The following is an 18,923-nucleotide window of genomic DNA, read 5'->3' as shown; positions in this document are numbered from 1 at the left end:
CCATTCTTAAGAGTAAGCAAAACAGGGATTTACTGGCCACTCAAAAGAACCCAATAGCATTAAGACCACTAGAACTTAAGTCACTGAAATTTCTTAGACTGTATCTATCTGTTTCAATGCTTTGAGATAGAAGTTTGCAAGCCTCCCTTTGTTGGAAGTATCTTATATAAAACTTTAAAATAAATAAATGTATGATTTTGTGGTAACTGCGGAAATGTCACTTGGTATTACAGACTTACCTTGATTAAAACATTGATATTGTTTGTTATTTTCAATGCAACGACTTTAATCTTGTTCTGCAAAGGGAAAGGAAAATTAAGACAAACTGCCAATAATTTCTATGAGGCGTAATCCATTCTGACACAGAACTAGAGTAATTACACTTCTCTATCAGAATCACTTGTACGGTCTTTACCTAATTCCTTGGTTTAAATCTATAGATAATGTGTATTCCTATTGCTTGACTCTAAACAAATCTAGATGTGGCAAAGGAAGTAAATAATCTGTGTTCCCTTGACAGGTTAGAATGTACCTAAAAAATGAGTAAGGTCACATACAAATAGAAGTTGTTTTAAAATAAATCAGGTTAAGTTATAGGAGCACAATGAAAATCTAAAAATATTTCATTAGGACTGGGATGAAGACTGTTAAATTACGTGAGATAAGGGAAAATGAGAAACTCCCAACACAAGTCTATATAGTTTGGTATGGAGCTAGCAGTTTATGAAATGTGAGCCAGTATTCTTACCTCTTCTGTTTTTAAGGCCTCACCCGTTTTACCCTGGAGAGCTAAGCGAAGTTGTCTGATATAAACTTGCAGGCCCCGTGCAAAGTACTGCAGCCTAAATGAAAACGTATTTGTTAATTAGCAATTCATCACTTCAATTTTGTTTTTAAACTCAATCTTATACTATAGCAAAATGATCCTAAGCGCAGAAATGGCTACATGACCAATAAATTAAAGAAGAAAATTTTAAGTTGCTTCTGATCAAGAGCTTCATCAAGTATCAAACTTCCGCCTTACCACATGGTAGTAACAGGTAACACAATGGCTCAAGCATTTCAAAATTTAAGATGTGAATTTGTTAATGGAACAATTCAATAAGCGGTGTCTTTGTGAAAACTACTTATATTGACTTCTCCAGGGCTGCTTCTCCAGTAACACTAACATATTATTAATAACCGTAGCTACAGTTTACTAATACCTACTACTTGCCAGGCACTGTGCTAAAAGCTGTACATTCACTGTCTTATTAAATTCCCACAACTCTATGAGGTAGGTACTATTATCATTTAACAACTGAGAAAAATTTGGGGAGAATAAGAGATGTTAGGGTACCTGCTCAAGATCATAAAACAAGTAGGAAGAGCTAGAGTCCTTTATTCCCCCATGGATTTGTTAAGTCATTTCTGTGTTTTTTTTTTTTTTTTTTAAGTTTGCTTTTACTGTTCCTTTTTTTAGAGACATGATTTCATCGCCCAGACAGGAGTGCAGAGGCATGACTGCAGCTCACCGTAACCTCGAGCTCCTGGGCTCAAGCGAGCCTCCCATCTCAGTGTTGCAAGTAGCTGGGACTACTGGTGTGTCACCATGCTCTGCTAATTTTTTAAAGTTATTTTTTATAGAGATAGGATCTTACTATGTTGCCCAGCTGGTCTCAAACTCCTGGCATCAAGCAACCCTCCTGACTCGGCCTCCCAAAATGCTGAGCCACCGTGCCTGGCTCACTTCTGTCACATGTTGACAAACATGTAATCTGAACCCTCCATTCTGTACCACTGGGGTAAGGCAGGATACGGAGAAAGCTCTCATAGAACAAAAGCAAAACCCAAGGAACTTCAAGATAGCTACCACCTTTGCCAAGGATTGAGCCACCTCAATCATATATCACCTGATTTTGAAATCTTTGAGCTTTTCTGCATTCAGTTTGGCTGTTAAGAAATCTGGAAGTTTTCGGCCCAACTGGTGAAAACTGTACAACAAACATTCCACATAACTGAACTGTAGCTTGGGTTCTTCATTACCAGCATTCTCTCCATTTTCTGCTTCTTCTGGAGGGAGGGGCATGTATTCCTAAGAGAGAAAAATATACAGATGTTTGCAATCTGCTCTACATATTCGAATTATAAACAGATATTCAGGGAATTATAGTGCATGTTTTTAAGACATGGAGCATTAAAAACTACCAAAACCAGACACTTGGATTTCTTTTTTACTTACTGGATCAATGCTCTAGCCTGTCAATGCTCCATATTAACCTGTTACAGCTGCTATTATTAATAATGAAAATTAATGTAGCTAATATTTATTAGGCACTTACAGACAAAGGCACCGATGCCCTGAGAGTAACCTTCCTATGGTAACAAAGTTAATATTAATAAACTAAAGAGCCAGAATTCAATCTAAGTTTGACATCAAATGTTGATGCTCTTAACGACTATACTATGCTTACTACAAATATCTTTTCTGAACATTAGTCCATATTAAGTACTGACTCATTACAAGCAAAGTGCTGCCAATGGCATTCAGTATCAGTGCTGTAACAACCCAGTAAGTTACATCTGGACGAGCACCAGATGTTGATGACTCAATTCATGCTAAGGACCTAATGCTTATCACTGTGTTAATTATACAAATACATCAAATAAGCAAATCACTCAGTGATGCTGCTAATGATTTTATCAGACAGCCTATTTTCTCCCTAATTATAAGAAACACCAAGATTAAAACAAAGTAGACAACAACATGTGGCCTAAGAAGCTAACAATACTTGTTAGGATTACTGTTTAACTGAAATTTCAAAAACTGGTTCTTGTAATCTAGAAATTAATACTAAATTAGACTTTGAGCTATATACTAACTATCCCATAAGGAAAGGAAAAAGTTCTTACCAATAACTTATCAAATAGTTTCCTTAAATTTGTTTCTAGTTTTTCCATGTCACCACAAAATGAACTCATCTCCGCCAACAATTTCAATACCTAAAACACACAATTCACTATTACTATTTTTATGAATAAGCAAGGGTTGTAAAGTAAGAGTAATTCTAGATAACGATTTAAGACTTTACTTATTTTCAATTATGCTTTTACAGAATCGTTATAACGTTTGAAATGGAAGAAAACCTTAGAGATGCAGCCCAAGATTTTACCGTGAAGGAAAGTAAAGGTCAGAGATTATGTGGCTCGACAAAGTCACAGGGAGTAAGTGGCTGGGCAGACCCTAAAACCCAGATCTCATGATTTCCAATATATCTGTGCGAAGAAGTATGGAAAATAATCCATATGACACTTTCTGCTACAGGTTAATGATAGTGCTAATTACAAGGCAAAAATGATAAATATATTAACTATAAAGACACACTAGTAAGAACTCTCAACAGCTAAGAACTAATTACTCCTGGTTAAGGTGGGCCTCATTTCCTATTAAATTTAGTCTCTGGATACTTACTCAAAATATTGGTAATGACCACTATTCTCAAGGTTCATTCCTGCATTTCCCAATCCCAGTCTGATAGGCCTAGCCCAGCACATTTGAAGCAAACTACCTTGCCAGTGCACAGTGATATTCTTCTCTATCCCAAAGACCTATGAGGGAAATGGCACACGTATTTCTATATTTCAGTCCAATTCAATAATCACTAATGGGTGCTTGATTCAAAATCAAGTTTTGTGCCAGATTCTGGGGATACAGAGGTGAATCAGGTTAAACGTAGAGAGAGATTATAAACAAATGTTAAGTATTACAGATGCTGTGAAAAAATGTTTATATACATTACAGTTGAGATACAAAGGTGGGAGGGGTAGTGAATTCTACTGGAGAAGAAGGAATAAAGGATATTTTGTGTTAATCCAGTTTAAAATTGGCTCTATCAGTTATGGATAGAAATGGATGAATTAAACACCTTATTTAAAAATATTAAGGCTACAAAGGTAGAGACCGACTATAAAAACTACAGACAGTGCTTTCCCACTGCAGCGAACCTTAATTGAATCCATGAAGCAGTCCTAATGCAATTAATTCTGGTCTAGGGAGATTGCTGGCTGGCCATTACCAGACATTTAAATTGCTCCCTTAGAAATCAGATCTAAGTTAGTGGTTTACATTTTTGTTAAAATATAAGAATGCCTTATCAGTGCTAAAGCTGACATTTTTGCTTACCTCCAACTGTATATCAAGACCTTCCACTGGGGTAGTCAAGGTACCGAGGTTAGGGAGAACCTGCTCACAGAAATATGTCACAAACCTTGTGGAATGGACGTTTTTCTGTAAGAAATCAAAGAAAATGCATTGTCAAAAAACAAATATTTGCTCAAATATTATAGGAGAATTTCATTCAATAAATGCTGAGTGCTACAGCATCAAGTATTCTGACTATAAATACAATATAGTGCACACCCCAGCATGCCCCAGATATAACCTCAATAGGTGATCTACGAAGGGGCTTCAGTAAGTTCATGGAAAAATGTAATTAAAAGACAAAGAATAAAAAATATAAACTTTATTTATCAACATAAGCTCCATCAAGGTCAAGACACTTTTGGAGGCAATGATAGCAGTCATCCCAGAGAACTAAGGGTCCTGGGAACTTAACCATGTCAATGCAGTCTTTTTATACTATTAACCAAAGAAATGTGGGTGCCCTTTAACGATGTTTTTAAGATTAGGCAACAAAAAGAAATCAGAAGGGCCCAAATAAGGACTTTAAGGTGGATGCCTAATGATTCCTCATCAAAACTCTTAAAAAATTGTCCCTGTTTGATAAGAGGAATGAACAGGAGCACTATGGTGGTGGAGGACTCTGGTGAAGCTTTCCCAGGCGTTTTCCTGTTCAATCTTTGGCCAACTTTCTCCAAACAAGCTCATAAAAAGCAGACATTATTCTTTAGCCCTCCAGAATGTCAACTACCAAAATGTCTTCAGCATCCCAAAAAACTGCTGCCATAACCCTTCCTCTTAACTGGTCTCTTTTTGCTTGGACTGGGCCATTTTCACCTTCTGGTAGCCATTGCTTTGACTGTGCTTTATCTTCAGAATTGCACTGCAAAAGCCATGTTTCAACTCCTGTTCCCATTCTTCAAAGACATGCTTCAGGATCTTGATCCCACTTGTTTACAATTTCCATTGAAAGCTCTGTTCTTGCTGCAGCTAATCTGAGCGCGGTGGTTTTGACACTCATCGAGTAGGAAGTTTATTAAACTTTAATTTTTCAGTCAGAATTGTGTAAGCTGAACCAACTGAGATGTCTATGATGTTGGCTGTTGTTTCTGCTATTAATTGTCGGTCCTTTTCATTTAGGGCATAAACAAGTTAAATTTTTCCTTGCAAATTGATCTGCTGCGATGGGCTTCGACGTTGTCTTGTCCTTTCTAAAAATGAGTGATCCATTTGTAAACTGTTGATTTCTTTGGGGACATTGTCTCCATAAACTTTTCATAAAGCATCAATGATTTCACCATTCTTCCGCCACGCTTCACCATAAATTTGACGTTTGTTCTTGCTTCAACTTTAGCAGAATTCATGTTGCTCTGACAGGTGCTCGTTTTTCAAACTGATGTCTTACCCTTCTTAGTTCCCCAAACTATATCCTGTTCAGACATGTTATAAATACAAGTTTATTTTGGTGAAAAATGTTTTGAAATCCATGCATAGGTTTTTTTTCATAATATGCATTTTCCAGGAACTTTCTGAAGATCCCTTATATACTTTACTGCAAAGTCATCCGGAGCATTGGGACATCTATACATTTTGATCTCTTCCTTGATTCTCAGGTCAAATTTGGGACATGGCCAGGCATGGTGGCTCACAATCCTAGCACTTTGGGAGGCTGAGGCGGACGGACTGCCTGAGCTCAGGAGTTCGAGACCAGCCTGGGCAACATGGCGAAACCCCATCCCTACTAAAAATACAAAAAAATCAGCTGGGCATGGTGGTGTGTGCCTGTAATCCCAGCTACCTGGGAAGCTGAGGCACGAAAATTGAACCTGGGAGGTGGAGGTTGCAGTGAGCCAAGATCACGCCACTGTACTCCAGCCTGGGGGACAAAGTGAGCCTCTGTCTCAAATAAATAAATAAATAAATAAATAGATAGATAAATAAATACATCGTGAGAACCTTTGTGTTGGATTTTCAGACTGCACATTTCTGAAAAGCGATAGTTCTATTATTTAATTTTCTTTGTAGAGACAAGGTCTTGCTATGTTGCCCAGGCTGGTCTTGAACTCAGCCTCAAGCGTTCTCCCACCTTGGCTCACAGTGCTGGGACTGGGATTATAGGCACAGGCCACCACGCCTGATCTAGGATAGTTCCTTTAAATTGTGTTTTTCAAATGAACGTATACACATCCCAGAAGATGCATGGCCAGAGGAAACACAAAGCCTGAGACAGAATACAAAATTCTCATGACTTTTAAAAAAAGTCTTTAGGAAGACTAAAAATTTTTATTGGCCAGTCGTGGTGGCTCACACCTGTAATCCCAGCACTTTGGGAGGCCAAGGTGGGCAGATTGGTTAAGCTCAGGAGTTCAAGACCAGCCTGGGCAACACGGGGAAGCCCTGGCTCTACAAAAAATACAAAAATTAGCCAAGCGTGATAGTCCATGCTTGTGGAAGCCACTGCTTGGGAAGCTGAGATGGAAGGCCTGAGCCTGGCAGGTGGAAGCTGCAGTAAGCCAAGATCGTGCCACTGTACTTCAGCATAGGTGACAGGGCAAGACTGTCTCAAAGAAAAAAAAAATTCTTTCAAAAAAATTTCTTGCTGCTTTGGGTTCTCACCAATTCCACTGTGGCCTTTATAAACACAGACCAAGCATCCCTCATCTGAAAATCCCAAATCTGAAATGCTTCAAAATCCAAAACTTTTTGAGCACCAATATGATGCTCAAACGTCATGCTCAAAGGAAATGCTCATTGAAACATTTCAGGTTTTTGGATTTTTGAATTAGGGATGCTCAACCAGGCACAATGCAAATATTCAAAAATCTGAAAACACTTCTGGTTCCAAGCAAGCATTTCAGATAAGGGACACTACTGGAAAGGTTTAAGGGGAATGTTAAAGTGAGTATTTATGGAAATACATACAGCTAATACAGTAATCCAAATACCAGGTGTGTAAAAACAAAGAGCTCACAGAGAAGAGGGGTACTGCCTGCCGAGTGCACTGTAAGAGCCTGTCCACACAGTCAGGATCCGAGGGATTGAAGGTCTGTTCTAGGTCGGCCTGTTCAGCCACCAACTCTACAAGTTGCTGTCTTCCACTCACTGTCTGTAAGCTTTTTAACCCAGACAGTATCTTCATAAATAGAACAAATTCTTCACCAGTCACATCTTCTAGGACCTGGAAAAGAGACAATTCAGAATAACAGTATACTCATCATTTGAATGGGACAGATCAACATTGAAAGAAAATAGCTAATTTATTTCAGTTACTAAAGTCAGTTTGATATTCATGCTTCCGAAATACTGAGGAAAAGGCAACTTCTAGCTTCAGTCAATTGAACTTCAGAGTAAACCAGGCATTCTCCAAAGGGGCAAAAATTGGTTCTTAGAAAATGTTACATTTTTATGTACAAAGCACAGATATTCATATAGTACCATAAACAGATATACAGTATATATGTGGCATTAAAATTTCATGGAAGAGCAGTTAAGAAAAAAAAAATTTTTTTAATTCTTAAATTGGCTATTCAGGGGAGTGACTTTAAAAAATGGCTGGAAAAATTCTGTAGTAAACTGTTGAATCAGATTGTTTCCTATATTTAAAAGCAGTCTAATTCATATTAATATGGTAATTGTTGTACACAAAATAGGACACCTTGCAAGTCTCATGTTAAATCTTCCATATCAGTGGGTCTAAATTTTTCTATTCATGGACCAAAGGAGCTCACAATCACGACATGCTCTACCAGATTACTAGCTGGGGCATAGGTAAAATAGTCTGATACTCCCAGCTAAAGATCTATCTCTTTCTCACTGAAAAATAATCTTATCAATAAGGAAGTGGGTAGTAGTAGTCTGAAATTTCTATAGCCTGAACCATAAGAGTGATCACATTCTTTAGAGAAAACACTGAATCTTCTTGAACATATTGCTCAAGCCTGTAATCCCAGCACTTTGGAAGGCCGAGGCGGGCGGATCATGAGGTCAGGAGATCGAAACCATTCTGGCTAACACGGTGAAACCCCGTCTCTACTAAAAATAAAAAAAATTAACCAGGCATGGTGGCAGGCGTGGTGGCAGGCGCCTATAGTTCCAGATGCTCGGGAGGCTGAGGCAGGAGAATGGCGTGAACCTGGGAGGTGGAGCTTGCAGTGAGCCAAGATCGCACCACTGCACTCCAGCCTGGGTGACAGAGCGAGACTCCGTCTCAAAAAAAGAAGGAAACTATTCCCAAACTTTGGCACATTAAGATGAGTGAAAAGTTAGTTGTGACACACCTTGCCAATCCTAGCGTCTACAACTATGCTAGATGCTGGGAGCAAAGACAAGCATGGTTTCACCCTTGAAGAGCGAATAGTGTCAAGGGCTAAGGTGAAAAGAGGTCATTTTGATGTGATAATATGTTTCATTTTGAAATAATTCAGTATACTATGAGAGAGTATCCTAAAATGGAAAGGAGGGGTAGGACTTAGAGAAAGTTTCCTGAAGGAGATGATTTGCAGAGGTTGCACACATTTTAAGGACACTACCACAAAAAGTTTAAATGTAATCAGATTCTTTTAAATTACCACATTGATTCATCATTACCACTGACAAAAGAGCTAAATACAATCTAAGAAAAACTCGGAAGTTCTATGGTGGTTCTAATGGGATATATGATATACCATTTTATACACAAGCCACACATAACATTGAGGAATACTGCCAAAGTCAAGTATGTTCTTTTGCTTTAGAGAATTTCCACGAAATGAAGACCAAAGCTCACCTTTTTGGATTCAGTTAGTATAAGCTCTTCCACTTCCTTTGTTAAGACTTCATCTGGTAAAGTCTTAAGTTTCGTAGAAAGGAATTTAATTGCTCGTTCTCTAACAATGTCCTCTCCTTGAAGTATTTGGCTGAACAACCCACCTAAAGTCCCTGCAAAACAAAATAGTTGCCTGTAGCAAGTCAATTCTATAGTGTAATGGTGTTTTCCCATTTAACTCAATTTATAGTATTTCTTATCAAATAAGTTAATGAACTTCCCAAACATCATCCTCATTACTAGTTAAAAGTAGTCTGAAATTTCTACAGCCTGAATCATAAAAGCACTTTCTTCATGAAGACATAGTCAGCTTGAGCATAACTTTCCTTTTTTATCATTACTAATAATAAAAACCAAATATTTTGGAAGAATTTCTTTAAAGTGTCAAAGGGAGTTCTTCCAACAGATTTCTAATGGAAAAATTTGATCTGTTTTTGCAGTTATTTCTGCTGGTTTTTCTAGTCATAAACATCTTGACCTAAGGAGACTTTTTTCACAATACTTAAAATTTTTATGAAATAGAACTCTGGGTAAACCCTAGAGTTTATTCTTAATGAGTAACACCTAACTTTGTGATTCTGTAAGACATCAAACACAATTCAGAATAAGAACCGGCCTTACCTTTTGCATCCATTTTAAATATACTTAACAGGGCATTGTTCACTAGGTTAAATTCTGCAGAGTCATCTGGATAAAGAAAAAGTGGCATAATGAATATAAAACAAATTTAAAATATCATCTGCTTCAGTTTCAAACTTGATTCAACATAGTTTCTCAAGGTTACATTGACAGGAAACTTGTAACTTAAGCCATTTCCTCAAGTACCAAAAAGATAACATGTTCCTTTTAAGGGTAGAGAACCCCATCTGGCATGCCTGAAAAACTTTTATTAAGATGCTACAATTATGAAACGACAGGAAATTGGGGGGAAAATTATGATACATCAAAATGCTCAAAAGAATCTAGTCATTACACCTTAATAACAGAATTAAAAACAAAACAATACTAGGAATTAGATAACCAGAAATCATTACACTTTAAACTACTGAATGAAAGTGGGAAATTTAATCTCTATCAGATGTAGGACCTCCAGCTCTCCTGCACCCCATTCAAAACCTAAAAACAGAGTCAATATTTCAGAAAGAAGATATATATTTAGAGAAAACGGTAATAAAATCCCTTACCTGTCTGCAAAAGTTGCGTTAATATATCTGCCACTCGAGGAAGATTTTCTCCAGTGGCAAATTGAGGCAGTTCTTTAATTGCTTGACGTCGAATCTGGGCATGATTTCAAACAAAAATTAACCAAATACTATCACCTTTAAAATAACACACATTTTTTTTTTTTTTTTTTTTTTTTTTAAAAGACAAGGTCTTGCTCTGTTGCCCAGGGTGGAGTGCAGTGGTGCAATCATGGCTCACTGTAGCTTTGACCTAGGCTCAAGAGATCCTCTTGCCTCAGCCTCCTTAGTAGCTGGAAGTAGAGATGCAAGCCTCCACGCCTGGCTAATTTTAGAGGCGAGTCTCCCTATGTTGCCCAGGCTGTTCTCATACTTTGGGAGGCCGAGGCGGGCGGATCACAAGATCAGGAGTTTGAGACCAGCCTGGCCAACAGAGCGAGACTCTGTCTCAAAAAAAAAAAAAAAAAAGAATTTGCTCCAATTTAATATTCAAGTTACACAGAAAAAAATGTAAAAAGTGATGTTAACAATGTCTGGCTGAAAGACAGACTTCAGATTATAAACAACTGTTTACAGGCTAATTATATGCAACTGTTAGGTTTTCACTACCGATGGGCTTATAATACAGTATTCCTTAAAAATGGCTATTGTGGCAATGTTATACCTAGTTAACTGTTTACTTTAGAATTTTCAGTATTGACTACTAAATACAACATTTGTGGCTATATCCTGCATGTTTAATTCCAAATACTGATCTTGGCTTATTCGATTTTTACATAAAAAATGTACAGCAGGCCAGGTAAGGTGGCTCACGCCTGTAATCCCAATGCTTCAGAAGGCCAAGGTGGGAGGACAGCTTGAGGCCAGGAGTTTGAGACCAGCCTGGACAACATAGCAAGACCCTACAAAAAAATTAAAAATCACCCGGGAACAGTAGCCTGTGTTACTTGGGAGGCTAAGGTGGAAAAAATGCATGAACCCAGGAGTTCAAGGCTGCAGTAAGCTATGGATGTGCAACTGCACTCCAGTCTAGGCAACAGAGTGAGACCCTGTCTCTATTAAAAACACACAAAAAAATCCAGCAAATTCTGCATGAAATGTTGGCAATTCGCTGTTTCATCTGAAAAGACAAGAGCTAACAATTGAATATTCTTAGGAACCTGTGTCAGCAGCCAGAAATATTACCAGTTAATTCTATTCAAAAAAAAAAAAAAAAACCCAAAAAACAAAAACTATTTCTTTTAATCTAGTAATCCTATTCACTTATTACACAGACCATTCAGACCATTTTTCTGCCATGCAAAATATATAAGGGTAGTGAAAGTACATTTTACTTTATAACACATATCTAAGTAAGCACAAATTGATTAAAAACAGTCTAATTTCATATGCACAATGAATAACAATCTATGAAACAAAATGTGAGCCACAATCCATTTTTAACAGTGGACAAATAAGCAAAACTAAGTATTTTGAGATTCTATGCATTTTTCATAATTTAAAGGTGGTGAAAAAGGCTAATACATTTTATCATATGTAAATTTAAGCCTGGGTATGATGCCATGCCAGACCATACTGTAGTATTTTATTGTGTACTCTGATATATCAGATGGCTACTCCAATTGTATTAGCCACACACAGAAACATCTGAAAGACTGCTATAAAGTGTCACTCATATACTTACAGATACATCTTCATCCTCACAGAGGTCTAACTGTGCATTGATAGCAGAATCAGCCAATTCTGGAAAATGCTTAAAGAATTTTGGAATAAATTGAGCTGCTAATCGTTTTTCCTTAGTACCACCTTTCACACCATCTAGTATCACTTGATAGGCATCTTTATGCTGAAATAAAGAAAGACACATGATTTTGAAAGATGGGAAGCTAAGTAAAAGACCATAAAACATGTTAGCGTGTGCTTTAAATTTTTACACAGGCTAAGAAATAAGGTTGATTTTCGGAGGTTTACTACTTAAATGGGACACTTATCTTCCCAATTCTGTTCTTCCTCCACCTTTGGTTAATTTTTGAGTTGGGGGAGATGGACGAGTCTAATTTAAAGTGGAAAAAGCATACGTGTGTTTGTTAATATACCAACGCTTCTTCATTCTAGTGATTACTGACTCTAGCCTTGTGACTGTGTCATGCTTAAAAAATTTGTAATGGGCCAGGCATGGTGGCTCATGCCTGTAATCCCAGCACTTTGGGAGGCCGAGGCGGGTGGATCACCTGAGGTCAGGAGTCAAGACCAGCGTGGTCAACATGGTTAAACCCCGTCTCTACGAAACACAAAAATTAGCCAGGCATGGTGGCATGCGCCTGTAATCCCAGCTACTTGGGAGGCTGAGGCAGGAGAATTACTTGAGTCTGGGAAATGGAGGTTGCAGTGAGCCGAGATCGCACTACTGCACTCCATCCTGGACGACAGAGTGGGACTCCGTCTCCAAAAAAAAAAAATTGTAATGATGGTCAGGTGTGGTGGCTCACGCCTGTAATCTCAGCACTTTGGGAGGCCGAGGTGGGCAATCACTTGAGGTCAGGAGTTCCAGACCAGCCTGCTAAATATGGTGAAACCCCCCTCTCTAAAAATACAAAAATTAGCTGGGCGTGGTGGCAGACATCTCTAATCCCAGCTACTCAGGAGGCTGAGGCAGGAGAATTGCTTGAACCCAGGAGGTAGAGGTTGCAGTGAGCTGAGATCGCACTATGGCATTCCAGATTGGGTGACAGAGCGAGACTCCATCTTAAACAAGGAAATAAATCATAATGAATACCACAGACTTCACAAATAACTGCACCATATTTACTTAAAAAAAAAATTTGCCTGTTTCCAATTAGCACCACGAAGAGGGTGAAGGGAATACATTCCAGAAATTTAGCAATTCCAGCAATGTTAGGAAGTGCAGCTTAATTTTACCTCATAGCAGTATATGAAAGCTGTGACCATTCCATAGAGCCAGACAATTTTGGATTAAGACAGACTCTAATGTCACATGTTTAAACTTTTTATTGGAACTATATACTCAAAGCTCATTTGTTTCCTTAAAAAAAAATCACAAGTGCTCTCCCTCAAATACTCATAATGGGAGGAATCAATAAGTTCCCAATCCTCCGCAAGTGCTTGCCTCTAAACCAGTTGTTTTATGAAATGACGCTGATAAAGATGGTCAATAACAGTAACAAATACAGAAAGACTACACATATATCTTCTGTTTGGACATATTAATAAAAGTAACTGCAAAAAAAACCTTAAAAATTATAATCTTGACCAAACGTATACACAGTATAGTGTTTATTATGTATAAGGAGTCTTCTAAGTGCTTCAGACACATGAGCTTACTTCACGCCATCTAGTGGGGAATGACCAATAAATATCCAATGAACTATAGAATTCCCAGATTTATTTTACATGATTCTTTTTGTGGATAATGCTAAGTGAAAAAATAAAGCAGGATGCAAAGTTACAGAACAACTCCCAAGTAACAGAAATTTCTGTGAATAAGGTTAGCTTCTTCATGAAATGCAGATGTATCAGTGTTCAGGAGTCATCACTGAAAAATGTATTATAAACACATCAAGACCCCGTCTCTCCAAAAAATATAAAATTAGCCAGGCATGGTGGTGTGTGCTTGCAGTCCCAGCTACTCGAGAGGCTGAGGCAGGAGAATCACTCGAGCCCAGGAGATAGAGGCTGTGGTACGCCGTGGCTGCGCCACTGCACTCTAGCCTGACAGAGCAAGACCCTGTCTCAAATAAAGAAAGGTGTATGACATACTTTTCACCGCAAACATTAAAAAAAGAAATCATGCTGACTTTTCTACCACTTTACATTCCTGTGGTTTGCCTCAGACTTCTAGGCAGGCTTCATAAAATCAAAGTTTGTTCTGACATCCTTACTTTTTGCAGCGTATCACAAATCTAATTCCCTTTAACTCAAACTTACTTATAAAGCCATTTGAAGAAACTCCTTACGCTGTCCAAAATTAAATGAAAAAGAAAAAAAAAAAAACCTGCTTAAAACAAAACTTCCTTTTGCCAAGAAAAAAATATTAAATCTGGAATCAAATAAAAAGGAATCATTAGCAATACTTATTGAAAGTCTACCAGGGACTGAGTGACTCCTTGTCTATATCACCACAGGTTACTACTATTCCTATCTTCTAGATGAGGAAACTAGGGCTCAGAGAAGCGAAATAAATATTTCCATGTATTTCTGAGGGATTATGAACTTGGTTAGTCAGTGGTTTTAGCTTAATCATACAAAAAACGCTACTACAAGAGCGGTATTTCAAGAAATAAAAGTCCAAGAAGCCTACACGCCAACCCTACAAAGCTAGTGTACTCAATGATTGGCAGAACAGGAGGAATCGGGGTTTCAGCATCATAGACATCTAATCAGCCAGACTGCTGTGGTCCTTTAACAGGTGTCTGATACATTTTTTAACTTTTAAGATTTTGAATACATCATATAAAATTAAGTATATTTTAAGTAAATTCATAATAATTTCAAACAGAATTTAAAATAATAGTGGGCCCACAACTTGCTCTGTTATGGCTAGTTAGGAGCCCTGGGCAAAGAGCAGCGGAAAAGGAGATTAGAAAGGTAAAGGAGCACACAAGAGTGAGACCTGAAGGAGTGGCAGAGGCAGAGTGGAGGAAAGGCAGGATGAATGCATAGGCAGAACATGGGGGTTACATGAGAAGATGATAAGACTGGAAGATTTGAGGTATTAAATAATTCTGCACTTAGAATTTGTCATCTGCAGTTTGCTTATTAGAATATACATGCCCAAAGATGTACGTATGTGTGTATGATAAAGTTCCCTTTATCCATTAGAGATAGTCTGTGTAAATGGTTTTTCTTATATTTTGTAAATGGTTTCTCTGTTCCTTCTTTGAACACATTTCTTCAACTATGAAAAAGAAATGCTTACTGAAGGGCAAGGTACAGTGCAAGAAGAGAATCAATCAATCAATCAATCAATCAATGGATTTAACCCTTAAGATGTTATAATTTAAGTATAGGAATAAGAAATAAAATACAAGTCTGAAGTATTGTTAATAAGTACATCGTGCCAAGGGGTTCAAAAAGAGAAGGATTTGATCTGCTTTGGGGAAATTAGCTGATAAAACCTCGGAGGGCTTGTGTTTACCCTTACATATTTAGAAGGCACTACTCTGAAAGGAGTATTGACAATAACGGGGAGGGACTAGTCTGTAGTGGCAGCAATCAGAAAAACTGTTGTGCTTACCTCTCTAGTAAAGGTTGATAATCAAAATAAAAGATAGAAGGAAGTCAAGACTGACAAACTCGAATGCAGTCTCAGAAGTATCCAGACACGTTGTTTGCCAGGAAACTTAGTACTGATCATAAATCTCATAAGTTGACCTGAAAATCAGGCTTTGCTACATCAGGAACATGAACACGGTTTTCTCTCCTTAAAAACAAGTGAAATGGTATCCTCTCTACTAAGTTGGCTTTTGCCTTTGTTAGTTAAAATTACAAGCAATATCCTAAAACCTACTGTCTTTTAGTAAGTGATTTCAGGCATTTTATCTAAAAGGGGAGAAGTATAACCCAACAGAGCAGAATTAGTAGGCATTATCTTTGGTTCTCCTAAAATTCACAATGTTTGAGCAGCCTGAGCTAATCACTACATCTCATTATGCAGAGAGAGTTTAGATAGTTGCTTGACAGCTGTCAATACAGAAGGCATTGATGACCCATAATCTACAGGGAACTGTGTCAAATTCCAGTGTCCAGCCGGGTGTGTGGTACATGGTAGGTGAAACCTACCGAATAAAGCATGAATTCTCATTAAAGTGTAGACAAAGTTATCCTTTTCCATTTTTTTTCACAAACTTGTCTCTTAAGTACCCTTACTAAATAAAGAGTACATTTTTGCTGCAAATACATTTTTGCTGCAAGAAAGACATTTTGACTCCTTGGGGGAGAACTCTCAATTCAATCTGGTTTTTATAAAGATGACATGAGAAGGAAATGTAAGCAAATCTCAAAATTAAAGTAGGGGAATGGGACAGCATTATCTTATGGTTTCAAAGGCTTCTTAGAAAGATTCCTGACAGAACCACAGTTCTAGCTTTCACCCTATCCCCTCTACTGATGTGCAACAAAATCAAACACAGGTAGAACAATTTGTTACAAAGTTACCCAACTAAGTCCCAGAAAAATTATACGATTGAGAATATCTTCACTGCTAGTTCTTTTTAGGAATAACAAATTCAAACTGATCCTACATAGTTTTTATCTTTTTTTTTTTTTAATTTTTTGTTTGAGATGGAGTCTCACTCTGTTGCCCAGGCTGAACTGGAGTGGCCTGGTATCAGCTCACAGGAACCTCTGCCCCTGGGTTCAAGTGATTCTCCTGTCTCAGCCCCCTTAAATAGCTGGGACTTCGGGCGCACGCCACCATGCCTGGCTATTTTTTGTATTTTTAGTAGAGATAGGAGTTCACCATGTTTGCCAGGCTGGTCTCGAACTCCTGACCTCAAGTGATCTGCCCACCCAGGCCTCTTAAAGAACTGGGATTACAGGAGTGAGCCACCGTGCCCGGCAGTTTTTATCTTCTTAATGAAGAGAATATTCCTCCTTCACAACCGACCTACACACTCTATCCACATATACAACAGAATATCCGTATACATTTCTCACTGATAATAGTGAAATTCCCTACTGACAGGGAATGAAGGGAAAAAAAAATCATCTGCTATTTCAAACTGGTACATTCACAATTCTAGATTAAGCTACAATAAAGCTCCAACATGAATTTTTTTTCTTTCTTTCAGCTCAGAAAGGTCTTATTTGAATTATGTTCAGAAAAGGGGACGGGAAAGGTACTCCCACGACTGTTAATAGACTAGAATCTTCCACTTTCTCCAAGAAGGGATGCGTAAGCAGAAAAATCACAAAGTTCTAACTAAGCACTGAAAAGCTATGGTGTGGGATTTCTAAAACAATTATCAAAGTTGCCTCCAGGACTGCCTGGTTCTTTTCCCAGCCACTTATCAAGTTCAATGTACTCCGCTACTTGAAAACTCATACAGGGAACAAATGGCTCGTACGGATAATTCACTGCTGAGAAACTGTGTATCCGCGGCAAGCATGGCAAGAGCGCTCTTCCAGAGAACTCCATTCAGAGCTGCACTCTCACACACTCCTTCGCCCAGCCCTGTTTTATTTTCTTCAAACACGTTTCATTAAAAACAATAAATAATAATAATAATAATAATAAAAAAAACCCCTTTTTTTTGACGGGGTCTCGCTCTGTTGCCCAGGCTGGAGAGCAGTGAAGCGATCTCGGCTCACTGCAACCTCCGCCTTCCAGGTTCAAGCAATCCTCCCACCTCCCCCTCCTGAGTAGCTGGGATTACAGGCGCGCGCCACCACGCCCGGCTAATTTTTGTATTGTTAGCAGAGACGGGGTTTCACCATGTTGCTCAGGCTGGTCTCGAACTCCTGACCTCGTGATCCACCCGCCTGGGCCTCCCAAAGTGCTGGGATTACAGGCGTGAGCCACCGCGCCGGGCCTCACAATGCCTTTCTTATTCATCACTCACTACACTCCCTCCTAACTGTACATTCTGAGAGCGCGCGGACCTTTCCATTTGTATCTCCAGCGCTCGGCGCTCAAAAAATCTACTGAATAAATGAAACTGTGAGCCCTCATCAAAGTCTGGACCAAAGAGTCCCTCTTCTGTTTCTCACAAACTTCTGTCTCTTAAACACTCTTCTTCAACTAGTAGCAGAATTTTGCCTCCAAAAAAACAAAAACAAAAACAAAAAGACAACACATCTTGACCTCTTGAAGAAAACTCTCGATCTAATCTTGTTCAGAAAAGGGGACGGGAAAGGAGAAAGGCTTAAGAGAATCCTGTAGAGGAAAGCCCGGGAGGAGAATTAACGTGAGCCTGAACCGGCTGAGTTAGGTTACGCCAAGGTGGGAAAAGGCTGGGCGAGGGAGGCAGGGAAGCCTGGAACTCTGGGGACCGTGGTCTCCCTGGTGAAGCCGGAGTCTACACTCCCCGAGAGGCCCACTCCGACGAGACGGCCTGGGGAGGTTAGGAGCTCCCCCGGGAGGATGAAGCCGCAGCCCCCGCCCGGCTATGGAAAGGCCGCGGAGCGCCGGGCCCTGCAGGCCGCCCGGGGACTCACTCACCTGGCCCACTTGCTCCGTGGCATCGGCCAGGATGCCATAATTGCGGTAAAGCTCCTCTACCGTCGGCATGGTGAGCGACAAGCCCAGGGCCCGCTTCCGCTATCCTTGTCCTCACCGGCGCCACCGCCGCCTCGGAACTTCTCCAACCCCACTACCTGCACTATTACACCTCCAGCTGCCGCCAGTGCCGCCGCCAGTCACCGCTCACAGCGCGGCTCCGCCCCCGACGTCTACGTAAAGACGCGCACGTCGGGAGCGGCCTTCAGTAGAACCAATGCGCCTCCGCGATTTTTGTCGCCCTCTAGAGCTTGGAGGAGCAAAAAGCGGCAAGGATGATTGGATTATCTCACGCCTTTTTGAAAGCTTGAACCTGTCTGGAGGCTCTCGATGGGAGGGGTGGGAGTGGGCGGCGAGATTAATACAAAGATAATCGCGTTTCTGCCCTTAGAAGATCTTACATATGAGAAGTCACAAACGGTTTCCTCCTGATTCAAGGAAGGTAATATTAATCAGTGGCAATAGAGGGTAGTGGGTCCGGTGGGAAGCAAAAAGCATTCCTATGCCATTTAAAAACCCTCTGTGTCCACCACGCTAATCAAG

At 39.3% G+C, this 18,923-nt stretch overlaps 1 protein-coding gene across 4 annotated transcripts in view; it reads right to left on the bottom strand.

Annotated features, from left to right (window-relative positions):
* The window catches only part of API5 (apoptosis inhibitor 5), a 34,495-nt gene extending 15,930 nt beyond the window's left edge, over positions 1-18,565 (bottom strand). For 2 of the 4 annotated variants that reach the window (XM_012001336.1, XM_012001337.1), the window contains exons 1-11: positions 18,324-18,565; positions 11,829-11,990; positions 10,148-10,241; positions 9,585-9,650; positions 8,925-9,076; positions 7,131-7,337; positions 4,163-4,267; positions 2,893-2,982; positions 1,893-2,074; positions 749-842; positions 240-296 (exon numbers count right to left, since the gene is read on the bottom strand). In XM_012001336.1, coding sequence (XP_011856726.1) covers positions 240-296; positions 749-842; positions 1,893-2,074; positions 2,893-2,982; positions 4,163-4,267; positions 7,131-7,337; positions 8,925-9,076; positions 9,585-9,650; positions 10,148-10,241; positions 11,829-11,990; positions 18,324-18,392 — 1,278 coding nt within the window. In that variant the 5' untranslated portion in view covers positions 18,393-18,565. The remainder of the gene's footprint in view (positions 1-239; positions 297-748; positions 843-1,892; positions 2,075-2,892; positions 2,983-4,162; positions 4,268-7,130; positions 7,338-8,924; positions 9,077-9,584; positions 9,651-10,147; positions 10,242-11,828; positions 11,991-18,323) is intronic. The other 2 variants (XM_012001338.1, XM_012001339.1) reach the window with 2 other exon arrangements.
* Positions 18,566-18,923: the final 358 nt, after the last annotated feature.

Source organism: Mandrillus leucophaeus, unplaced genomic scaffold, assembly GCF_000951045.1.
Source record: "Mandrillus leucophaeus isolate KB7577 unplaced genomic scaffold, Mleu.le_1.0 Scaffold66, whole genome shotgun sequence".
Lineage (NCBI taxonomy): Eukaryota > Metazoa > Chordata > Mammalia > Primates > Cercopithecidae > Mandrillus > Mandrillus leucophaeus.
This window is presented reverse-complemented; position numbering and strand designations above follow the sequence as displayed.